At 49.1% G+C, this 11,366-nt stretch overlaps 2 protein-coding genes across 3 annotated transcripts in view; one reads left to right on the plus strand and one right to left on the minus strand.

Moving 5' to 3' along the window:
• RBKS (ribokinase) overlaps positions 1-5,252 on the plus strand; it is a 65,642-nt gene extending 60,390 nt beyond the window's left edge. Inside the window, exon 8 of the mRNA XM_026046244.1 lies at positions 4,590-5,252. Coding sequence (XP_025902029.1) covers positions 4,590-4,763 — 174 coding nt within the window. The 3' untranslated portion in view covers positions 4,764-5,252. The remainder of the gene's footprint in view (positions 1-4,589) is intronic.
• A 126-nt stretch (positions 5,253-5,378) lies between these two features.
• Positions 5,379-11,352, minus strand: MRPL33 (mitochondrial ribosomal protein L33). Of its 2 annotated transcripts, none has more exons than XM_026046246.1 (4): positions 11,299-11,352; positions 9,970-9,988; positions 7,912-8,018; positions 5,379-5,782 (listed from the first exon to the last, which is right to left on the minus strand). In XM_026046246.1, the coding sequence occupies exons 1-4, from the start codon at positions 11,318-11,320 to the stop codon at positions 5,733-5,735; spliced, it is 198 nt and encodes a 65-aa protein (XP_025902031.1). In that variant the 5' UTR covers positions 11,321-11,352; the 3' UTR covers positions 5,379-5,732. The 2 variants fall into 2 exon arrangements, with proteins under 2 accessions (XP_025902031.1, XP_025902030.1); XM_026046245.1 differs by lacking the exon at positions 11,299-11,352 and adding an exon at positions 10,863-11,045 and having other exon boundaries at positions 5,511-5,782.
• Positions 11,353-11,366: the final 14 nt, after the last annotated feature.

The raw sequence follows: 11,366 nt of genomic DNA on the forward strand, positions 1-11,366 counted from the left end.
GCTACCAGGAAGGACCAGCTCTTCACCTGGATGGAGCACCTAGACATGGGCATGGGACACCTTCCATATGGGATTGGGAAAGGCAAAGGTGAAGCAGAAGGCCACAGACCCTTCTGGATTTTCACTGTGTATTTCCTTTGGCAGCTGCAAATCCATGAGTCTTTCCAAGCAGCATCAGGAACCTCAGACACCTTTGCTTGGTTTAGGCRTTGCTAGGCTGAAAGCTTAGAGATTAATTTGAGCATAGTGGTGCTAGTGTCATTTGAGCCCTAACTCCAATTGCCAGAATCTATGTCCGGTGAAATGAAAGCACAAAAAAGGAGAAAATAGGTTAAGCGCCAAAAAAATCAATCAAAAAGTGTAACATGGACAAATGAATGTGAAAGTCAACAAAAAAAACCCAAAAGGTAACATTTTCCAAGGAAAAAAACCTCTCTGGCACATAGAGGATAAACACGGGCTGTTTTAGAGAGAAGGAAATTGTGAAAAAGGCCCAAAGGAAAAGCTGTGTAGCTGATTCAGCCACTGCTACCAAAGGATATTTCACTCGCTCCCTGGGCATTTGTCTGAAATTCTCCCCTAGCTGCAACACAGACGCTGTTGGCACAAGGGTGTTCTGCAGCCTGGAGCTGCTGCCACCCGCAACCTCACATCCAAGCCCGGTGATTCCTGCAGGGAGACGCCGGCCTTCCCGCTTCCCGGGAGAGCCGCCGGCCGCCTCTGCTCGAGGATGTTGGTGTGGGGCAGGGTGCCGGGGCCGGGCCGCGTTGCCCTCCTGGCACAGCCCCACACTGCGTGCTATGGGGTGATGTCCACAGAGGAGAAGTTCTGCAAGGCCCAGCTCCTCCGAGAGAGCCGTGTCCTCAGTGCCCTCTATTTAGACCGCGAGTCTAAATAAACCCGAGTGATCCGCAGGCTTCGTTTCCTCTTGCGCTGATGCGAATGTTGTGGCGTGAAACGTTCCTGACTCTACGTTAGAGTGCACTTCCCCATGATRTTTGGGTCAGTGTTTTGTTTTATCCACTAAATGAAGAGCTTAGAGGCAAGGCTGGTGCTTGTGTCGCGCTGCCRTGCGGTGCACCATTTCTCTGAGGAGGTGTTAACAGGCTCTTACCGCCTGTTGAGTGGAATCCGTAGGATGTGCATGAGCTGTGACTTCCTGAAAATCACCCCAGCCAGGCTTCCTGAGGTTGGGTATCAGTGCCAGGCCTTGGGAGCCCGAATCCCTGCCATTGCTCTGCCGGGAGAGCAGGATGAGCGGGAAGAGGGAGCGGGAAGGCACCCAGGAAGGGCAGCGCGGCCGGGATGCAGCCCCGCGGCCCTGCCTCTGCTGGCGGACAAGTTCCCTTATGGTGCAAGGGAAATGCATCCTATTACTCTGAGTGTGACGGATAGAAAAATGCTTTTCTTGCTGCAACTGGCACCATTGAACAATACAGTTTCCACTTACAAAGCACTTTCCTTAAAAAGCTGCTCGGGGCGGCGGCGTATAAAAATAGTTAGACTAAAGTTGTGATCCGGCTTCTGACAAATCAGGACTAACAAAAGCTAAGGTATAAATAGAAGTGATAAATAGAAGTGTTTCCGTGGGTTTTCGCTTCTCTAGAGGTACAGGATCTTGATCGGTGCTGGATTGTGATAAACAAAAATGCCCCTTTCCAGACACAGAGGAAAACAYGGACCTTCCAGACTAGTGGCACAGAATATAAATAGGTCTTGAAAACGACCGAAAAAACATAAAACTTAGTTAAAACTGCCACATTTACATTTTAGAAATTGCTACACTGTATCAGACCATATTTTTATGTAGTTCATTATTTTATTTCATAAAATCAAGCATCTCTTGCTTTAAAGAAAAGTTAAATAAGTTATATTTTTGTAGTTACAAAACGAATTGTCCCCAGGCACTCTGTGGTATGAGGRTTATCTCAAAGTCTGCAAAGTATTAGGATTTCTGGAAGATAAAGGCTGAAGAATGCAAAATATTAGGACTGTAGTATCCATTCTGTGTYCGCTTGTGAGTAGAAGAAATGCATCTTATGGGTCATTTTCAAAACTCGTTACTTTTGCAAAGTTGTATTTGGATTTATAGCAGGTTTTGAAACAGCTAAGCATAAAACTACTGTTTGCCAGTGCAGAGTCTGAATAATCTCTATTTGCTCTAAGAGGTTGTTCCTTCTGTTCTGCAGTGACCTTTTAACAAACCCCACGTACTTTAATCCACAATACCAAGAGGAAAGGTCTGCTTTTGTGGGCTGAAAATGGTTCKTATTGCAGCCAGCCTTGGAGCCAGATCAGTTCTGCCCTTGCCCGTGAGGTCCCGTTGGGCAGTTGGTGTCTGCACGGAGCAGAAGCGGGGCCGAATCGGGCGTCTGCCAAATGAGCCTCATACAGGCAGCTGTTTTCCATGCAGGAGCTCCTGTGCTGAGGACACTCCATACCATAGACACAGTAAAGGTTTGCTTATCAAAGCCTGAATCTGGGATTCTCTTGGGGTCTATAGTAGGTGTTCTTTATAAGGTCTGACTAGCTCAGACTATGTATGGAAAGCAAAGATTGCAGGGTAAGTTTGCAATAAAATTGCAAAAAAATGTAAGTAGGAAGCTGTTTTCTTCCATTCCGCATGGAAGTCTGCTCTTGATCCCTTTTCCTTTTTTTTAAGTCATTTAGCATTGTTCAGCGCTGAGCCGGAGCTCAGCAGCAGTTTCACATCTTCAGAGCATCACCCCCGAGCAGAGAGGCACYGTAGCTGTGAAGGGAGAACCTCGGGAAGCCCATCCCGCTGCCACGCGAGCTGGGACAAGGGTGCTCGTCAGTGTAGTTACAGTTTTGTCCTCTGATAGAGAACAGTGTACAAATTACGTGGGGTCGTAGGTAGGTATCTCAAAAAATAAAAATTAAAAAGGTCAAAAGGATAATATTCTGTCCTGTGAAAGTAAAGTCAAAAGGATAATATTCTGTCCTGTGCTGCTGGCAAATAGAGTTCAGGCCATGTGACACCAGGCACTAGGGGCCCTGCTCACTGAAATGATGCCCGGTGTCTTCCTTGATCCGGTGATCGCTTCATGAGAAATACTTGGCGTGGAAGGTGACGTTGCTTTTCCTGCTAGGCCTGCAGTGCAAGGGCTCGGCCTGCTCGTGTTTCGCCTCCGTGTGCAGCAGCAGCACAAGAGCCTCGGTGATTAATCACACGCGCTGCCAACCYCGAGCCGGGCCTGAGATTTTTGCCGTGTGTGTCACACAGGAGACGCTGGCACCGCTTAACTCGCGGTCACCTGCCTGTGGGAGCGCTGGGCAAGGCGGAGGAGAGACAAAAGCCCCTCAGAACCTGATAAAACCTCCAGCTGCTGCTCGTGTTTGCAGGGCTGGGAGCTGTTGGAGCAGCTGCGGCCGCAGCTGCAGCCCAGGCAGGCGCCCGGGCTGATAACCGGTGCTGGCGGCCGCCGGGTAGCCCTGGTAGTGAGAACCACCGGGGAGATAAAGTGCAGGGGGATACAGTCCACGTGCTGGTTCTTGAGTGAAATCGGTAGTTATCACCCTGCGCTCAGCAGAGCTGGTGTTTTACTGGTGCAAAAGTATGGTATTGAAAGGATAAGGGACCCTCAGAAGGAGCTTCAGCGCAGCAGCAGGAATCCTTGCCAGTCCAGCGTTGGAAATCACGACSCGTGCGAGGGAGCGGGGGGAAGGAGGGCGCTGCGCACGCTGGAGTGTGCACGAAGGACACGGAGGTGGCGCAGAGGCAGGTAAAGCGCGGCGGGTTTTGCCAGTCGTGCAAACGAGGCTGCAGAGCAGCAGGACGGAGCTGCCGTTAGGAAGGCGTCGGAGGAAGCTCTTGCCGAGGGCGATGGGACACACGGAGGCGGCAAGGAGGCCSGGGAGCCGCTGCTCCAGAGGGCCCTCATGCCTGGAGATCAGGCCGGGTGACGCTTTCCTTCCTCTCCCGTGACCCCTCGGCACAGGCGGCAGAGCCTCCCCGGGAATGAGGGCTTTGAATGTGACRCCCTGCACAGACCTCCGGACTGGGCACTCACCCTAATGAGAGCTGCCAAACTTGGGAGGCACCAAAATGCATCGTCCTGCAGCGAGGAACCGGCAGACACCGCAAGCCACATGGCTTATTTTTTCCCCTTTTCTCTCTCCTGTCTATGATTGCCCTTTATGAAAAACAGAAGTTAAATGAGAAAAAAAAATAGATTTAATGGAAGAGGTTGAGAAATCAGAATCAGGCACTCCAACAACAGGAAGTTTCAAAAGCAGCGTTTACACCGATGTGTTAACTGAGCTGGAAAACACTTGTATTTCTTTTCTTCTTTTTTTCCTTGAAGTTTAAGCCACGTTATAGTGTGTACCTGATTCAACATTTGGAGGAAAGGCAAGGCAGTAGTGTGGCACTAGTTTTGCACCCCACAAGTTCCCAGGTGTAGAATAGGGAAATGGACTCAACTCCTGCAGCATTTCTTGATTCCAGCAAAAAGTGCCGCAACTTTTGTGTTTCTAGTAAACTGCTCCCCTCTGCGAGTGAAGTTATGTTTCTAGTAAACTGCTTCCCTCTCTGAATAAACTTAAACTTGTTTGTTATTTTATTCTAGGGAGCTGGAGATAGTTTTGTGGGAGCGCTGGCCTTCTACCTGGCTTACTATCCCRAATTATCCATGGAGGAAATGATCAGGAAGTCTAACTGCGTTGCATCAGTGAGCGTCCAGGCCCCAGGAACACAATCTTCATATCCTTACAGGAAGGACTTGCCTCAGGACCTTTTCTAATCGACATTGTCYAGCTCAATGTACTGATTTTATCTGATCTGAGACAGCATTATTCCCCTAAGTGCACAGAGCTTCTCCTCTGCTGCATGCAGGGCCTTCTTTCTTACTAGAGAGATAAGAAAYTGTTAATTTAATTTAATTTAACTGTTAATAAGATACTGTCATCCCCCCGGATGGGCCTGAGCACTGTGCCCCGTTCTGCCAGTCTTGGGGAGGGCTCCTGCATGGGGCCAAGTGCGAGAGCACTTCTAGGCTAGGCTTTATAAAAACCGTTCTAGCCATGTTGCTCTAAACGTGAGATATTTCAAGAAAAAACACCAGCAGAAGTGATCAGAAAACTAATGTGACAATCTGCTATCTTCACACTTGACAAAAATGCAGAAATACAAAATATGGCCAACTTACCTGACTTGCTGTAACAACCTTTTGACTCTGGTTCCAACTTCTGCAAAAGCTCATCTTATTTTACCAGGTTCCCCTTGTTCCTTCCTTACCCAGGAAGGAACTGCTACAACACCAGCCCTCCAAGGAATGACACCAATGTGTGGTCACTACTGTTGAATTTGTGGCCGGTAGGTTAGAACAACTTGCAGTCCTGCCATTGAATTCCTGCTGTGGAAAATGTTAATTTTTATTGCCTTATAAAACAATAGTTCCTTTGAAGATTACAGCCTCTTTCACAATGGAAAATACAGACAATGGGATTTGCTATTTAATTTTTTTTTAATTGAGGACTGTAAAAATAACTCAAAAGATAAATAAATGTTACTGTGATGATCTATGTCCAGACATTAAGAATTTTCTCTCTCTACATTGTTTTATTCACAATGGCTCTCAAGTCACAGGAGACGGTGATCCCAGTTCATTTCCTCTCATTTCAGCCCATGCTGSAGGATTTCTGAATCAGCCTTCGGCCGCTGCTCCCTCCAGCCGTGCCCTCCTCGCGCGCAAATCAAGTCCAGTCGCTGTTCACATCGAGCGGATCTTCCTCTTCTCGGTGAAGAGGACGCGCTGTTTTGCTGGAGAGGGGCCAACAGAGACAAAAAGAGCAATTTGTTAAGAAACCTCAAGAGTTCAGGTGCAATTCAACGAGCCCACGTCCCTTTCTCCTGACTGGCGTGGCTGCTGAAATGAACATAGAGCAGCTGTGACTGGCACGGTGCTCTYGTCAACCAACTCTTGAAGGAGTTTAGCAGTGTTTTCACATCACCACATGTAATTTTTAGTTCTCAAGAGGTCCATTTTACCTCTGAAAAATAAATTTCGGAAAGCTAAGTGCCTCAAAATATTCAGCAGCTGCCCCCTGTGACTATTCTGAGTCAGAGATCTTCAATATAGGGATAAAAATAGTTTTTCTCCACATTCTACTACTGTTTGACTTCAGAGTCCCAACAATTACAGGTTTCAACCTGGACCTGTTTGGTCCTAGGTACCAAAAGTTAACCAAAGGCCACGTGAACTTCTCAATAAGCTACCCACCGAGCCTGCCTCCAACACCTGACGATGATGTTAACCAAGTTAACCACTTACAGGTCAGGTATAGCTGATGCATGACTGCAGAGGAACCAACACACAGATTTACAAAGCTCCAACCAAACCTCACTGTATTATTTCTATTGAAAGCTATACACAGAGAATCCACAAAAGAGAAATATTTCCCCCACATAAGTTTCACTTTAAGAAATACCACAACTTACTAAGCATTCTGGTGCAGTTATGAGGTAGTGAAACTTCTGCACTGCTGCCACTACTTCACTAAAAAGCCTCATTCTGCAATGGCCCTTTTTTTGTTCCCCCCCGCCAAAAAAAAGTACAAGGCACAAAGGGAAAACATGTGCCAAGTGAAAACGCTTCCTAACATAGTCCTGATGCAAGCTGATACCTAGGCCCTAATTTACTTTCCTTCACACATGCATCACTTGGCTCCTAGTATGGGCTACAAAGAAAATCAGAGATTTCTTTTGTTTTCATTATTTCTAATTTCACTGACTTGAACAGCTCACACCATGTTCTACAGTAAACTACTGCATAGTGTAAACTCCAAATCCTCCTTGCATTCCTAAAACAGAAAATTCTGGAGGACCATTTCACACATTTTTTTTGTGTATTAAAGGGAGAAATAATTTAAACTTGTTCTCTAATTCAAGAGCATAATCCCAGTGATCTCAGATCTCATTCCGTGTGAAGTTCAGAAAAGTTYGGAAGAGCAACCCCTTTGGTCAGCATTAACATGGATGCAATCATGCTGCTTCTTTGGGAGTTAGTCTCACCTGATGTATAGCTCCTGTCCTATTAGATCAGAACATAAAAGGTTGGTCACAACATTAAAAGCAGAAAACTGAACCATATAACCACTGGTCATGCTTTATGTCATACACCTGGAGCAGCTTTATGCCCTAGACATAAATAATCCTTCTTTGCAATTAACTCGCCTGCGCTATTTCCACTCTATTTAAGTTTCCCCAAATTAGCTTTTTTTTTTTTTTTTTTTTAAGATGTTAGCGACAGCCTGGGTCCTACCCCAGAAACTGGGGTTCTGAGCCATGTTTCAAAAGGCTTTGTGAGCCAGAGGCACTCTCGGCAAGTGTGACAAGCCCCCACCAAACCATTCCTGGAGTGAGAAAGTTTGCAAGGACCAGAGGAACAAGAAAGAACAGGCACTTGGGACATTATCATTTGCGGGAAAGGRAAAAGGGAGGACTGGTGTTTGTATCTAAAAGAATCCATTTTGTGAGTGATGGTCAAAGTTTCCTCTCTGGAGGACCCACGGCAGCCTCGCAGAGCGTGTCTATTGATGCACGTGTCGAGGCCGCCCATTCGAGTGACACGGCACAGCAAACCACACAAAGAAATGCAATGAAAGGCCTCCTGTGTCGCTCTGCTTTGCCACTGACATGTGGCATGACTGTCACYAAAGGCACCGTGATGTCTTGGGCAAGTCACTACTTTGTTTCAGTGCCACAATCTGTAAAATGAGGGCAATGTCTACTTCCCACTGGAATGTCATAAAGCAGGCTGTCACTGCGCAGTCACCCGAGTATGAAACATGGTATGACATATTCTGTTCAGGGTGGAAAAGCTCTGCTGCATTCAAGGCTTTTACACCGCACCGTCAGCGACGCTCRTACAAAGGAACCCGAGCTCTTACCRAGCGGATCGTATCTGAGCAGGACCAGCTTCTCCTGCAGCCGGAGCCTCCGGACGTTGAAGCAGTAGCCGGTCTCCGCCGCGCTGGCCATCCTCACCAGCACGTACCTGCAGCCACACGGAACAGCTCTGTGTCAACGACCACGCACGCAGCCCTGGCCACGGCTCCCTCTCAAATGTAGGAACTTCTAACATCAGCCCCGTGGCACGATCACACAGTACAGTTCCTTGCAGCTTTATGGATGTTCTGGATGGGAGCTGTAAAGCTTTCCATAACATGTTTTCATAACATGTTTGTTTCCATAACAAACCATAAATTTCAGTATCAAATTTAAATAAACAAGTTCTAAAAAGGATGGAMGACCAGAAGGAAGGAGCTCCTTTACAAAACAAAGGGGAGAAAAAAGAAGGAAGACAAGAAGGAAGACAGGAAAAAGAGAGAAYTCATCGGACAACTAGTCACTGTGGCTGAAGAGATAATGGGAAGAGGGGCAGGATGACAGTAGCTGGAGACATTCGGGCTGCAGATAACAGGCTGTCACTTCCACACGCAGAGAGGAAGAGGCAGCTGCGCTGCAAGAAGGGAGAAGCAGAGCTCTGTGGCATCGCCTGTGCCTCGCAGGGAGACACAGTTAACCTGTTACCCTGCTGCTTGCCCTCCTYGACTCCTTGCCCTGCACCTCACCCACTCCCCAAAGCCTCTCAGTGCAGCGCTCCCCCTYTCTGGGCTTGTGGCAGCAGCATGACCAGCCCTCAAAATGCTTATTACCCCAGGCTGAGTCCTGTCTGAATAGTATGCCTTGCTCTGGAAATGTGCTGCCCAGAAAGAAATGTGGGCGCAAGAGAAAAAGAACAGCGGAAAGCTGAAGAATAAACTCAGGACAACTCCTAACTCAGGATAAACTCCTAAACTCAGGAAAAACTAAAGGAGTACAAAAGAAAAACAATGCAAGAGGAGGGCTTATTCCCAAAGAACATCTGAGGAAAGAAAGGAGGAGCAGGTAGTGGGGCTGGAAGACCTCAAGGAAACCTTCTGCTCTGCTCATTTCTGCAAAGCAGGTAACGGCAGGATGCTGAGATGTCGAACTGCTCTCTTCTCTGTCAGACACATGCTTGGAAAATACATTCCTAACTTCAAACACTAACAATTATGTGGGAATCCTGTAGCGGAAAAATCTCTTTAAAAGCAGCAATGGTCAGTACCAATTCTGCCTCGGGCCAATTTTTAAAATGTTCAAAAAAAAAGTACCAAAGGTCACAGGATTCCTAGGGAAGTACCAAATACTATATAGTTGCAAAAAAAAAAAAAAAAAAAGCAACTTCTGAGACTCAGAAGTGAGGAAAGTATTGGTATTTATCACTTTAGCACATTAGCTTTGTAACTCTAAGACGGTTAGCGTGCTGGACACAGATATACTTCCTTTCCAACCCTTAAACACATCGTTTTACTTTCCAGGCCAAAGAACTGTGGTTACTTTCTTTTTTTCCAGGGCCCGCTACCATCTCTCCTGAGCTGAAGAGCAAAACCCAACACACACAATCCTGACTGCTGCCCTTGCATTCCTCAAGCATCAACATGCACACGTTAAGCTCAAGTCGATCTATCAGAAAAACAACTTTCAAAGCACCTGCCATTAAATCCTACCCACGAAGGACAAGGAGCCCCAGGATATACCTCTGTTGCCCTCTCCAGCTGACAAAGCAAGAAAGCTAAACAAGAGGAAGAGTAAAAAACTACCCCATAGCCTCCCTTTAATCRTGAAAGCAGAGATGTGCACAGATTCCCCTGCAGTTGTACCCTTTGGGTTTTACTCGTGAGCCACGCACGGCTGCCCTGTAGCAGGACAAATGCTGCCTGTGCTGCCRTTAGAGCACCCGGCGCTCTGCGCTCCCCTGCGAGACGCGCAGACGTGCAGCGGGGCACACGGGGAGGCAGCCGCAGGTAAGGACTGCGTCTGCCTCACTTAAAGCATTTCAGATAGGTGCAATTTCTTGCTAAGGCACTTTGGGATACAGGTGGTYGCAGAAATCAAAAACTGGTCAGTTAAACAGCACTTACTTAGATTTGCTCTTGGCCACTGGTTTTTGCAGCATGATGAGGAGGGAGGAAAAAAAGAAAAGAAACAGTTATCATCTTATCTTGTTTCCTGCACATGCAACATAAAAGATTAGAGTTTTCCACACTCTGCCTTCGTAGTAGCCCAGATAGTAAATCTTTTCTGCACAATCTATCACAAAAGAAAATCCCCTTGTCCTTGTACCTGTGTACTTCCAGCTGCCTGCTCGCTCTTTCATCATCCTGCCTTTAAAAGCGCCTGTGCAGGGGCAGTGTCTAGCACACCAGTGCCTACCTGCCTTTCGATACAAAGCCACAACACTGAGCACACAAATGTTTCAGTCACCTCGAGCAGGTCTGACGCCCACCACTACCCTCCCCAGCTGCTTGACAACCACCTCTGTCTTGTGCCAACACAGGCGTCTGCTTAACCAGGCACCCAACCACAGCAGGGTGCTGATTCCTGATGAAATTATTCYGGCCAGGTTAGCTCCAACTTTCGCCAGTGCCCTAATCTGGCCCGTGATACCTCAGGAAGTTACTCTGTGGCCCGGCCAGGCCAGCACTTGGTGCCTAGCCATGTCCTCTTGTGCCGGTGCTCGTCCAAGGGCCCAGGCCTCGAGGGCCTCGCGCGGGCCCCTCGCTCCCCCTCCGCTGGCTTCCTGTTTTCCCAGCCGACCCCGAGCTCCTTAACCTCGCTCGCGAGCGCTCTCCACTTCTGCTTCCCCCTGCTCTCCCACCTCGGGCCCTTATCGCTGCCATCTCGCACGCTGCCAGCGCACGCACGCYGCTATCTACTTCTCCTGCCAACCTGGCTCCTATTTCCCTACACCAAAAAAAGCACCCGAAACTCCCCGAAAACAGACCCTTCCGCAACCCCCCCCTTCAAGGCTCACTTTTACGAGCAGAGGGACGGTCTGGGAGGACAGGGAGCATCACGTTAACGTTTGCCTGGGGGCAGGAGGTAACGCGTTGCACGCGCAGCGCAGCGCGTCGCCCCAGCGCGGGCGCGCGGCTGTTTCACGCTGCCCTGACCAGCTCTCCCAACGCGCCCATAACGGGCGGCGGCTCCAGAGGCTCCCGCTGCCCGCCCCGCCGCCTCGCGCCCACCGCCATCATGGCGGCTCCTCCCTCCCTCCCGCCTCCTCCAGCGCCGCGCGGCGCGCTGGGAAATGTAGTCCCGGCGCRGGCCCCGCGGGGACGGCACGCGAAGGACGGACCAGGCCGGGCCGGGAAGGCCGGGACGGGAGGGGACGGGACCGCCGCCCGTGGCCGCGCGGCCGCCCCCAGCGCCGTCCCACGCCCCCTGCCCCTCGCCGCGGCGCCACTTACGCGCCGCCACCGTTAGGAACATAGCGGCGGTGCCGCGCGCGGCGGCTGCGGCGGCGCGAGCGCTTCCG

Source organism: Nothoprocta perdicaria, unplaced genomic scaffold (assembly GCF_003342845.1).
Source record: "Nothoprocta perdicaria isolate Ctin4 unplaced genomic scaffold, notPer1 scaffold_43, whole genome shotgun sequence".
In the NCBI taxonomy this organism is placed as follows: domain Eukaryota; kingdom Metazoa; phylum Chordata; class Aves; order Tinamiformes; family Tinamidae; genus Nothoprocta; species Nothoprocta perdicaria.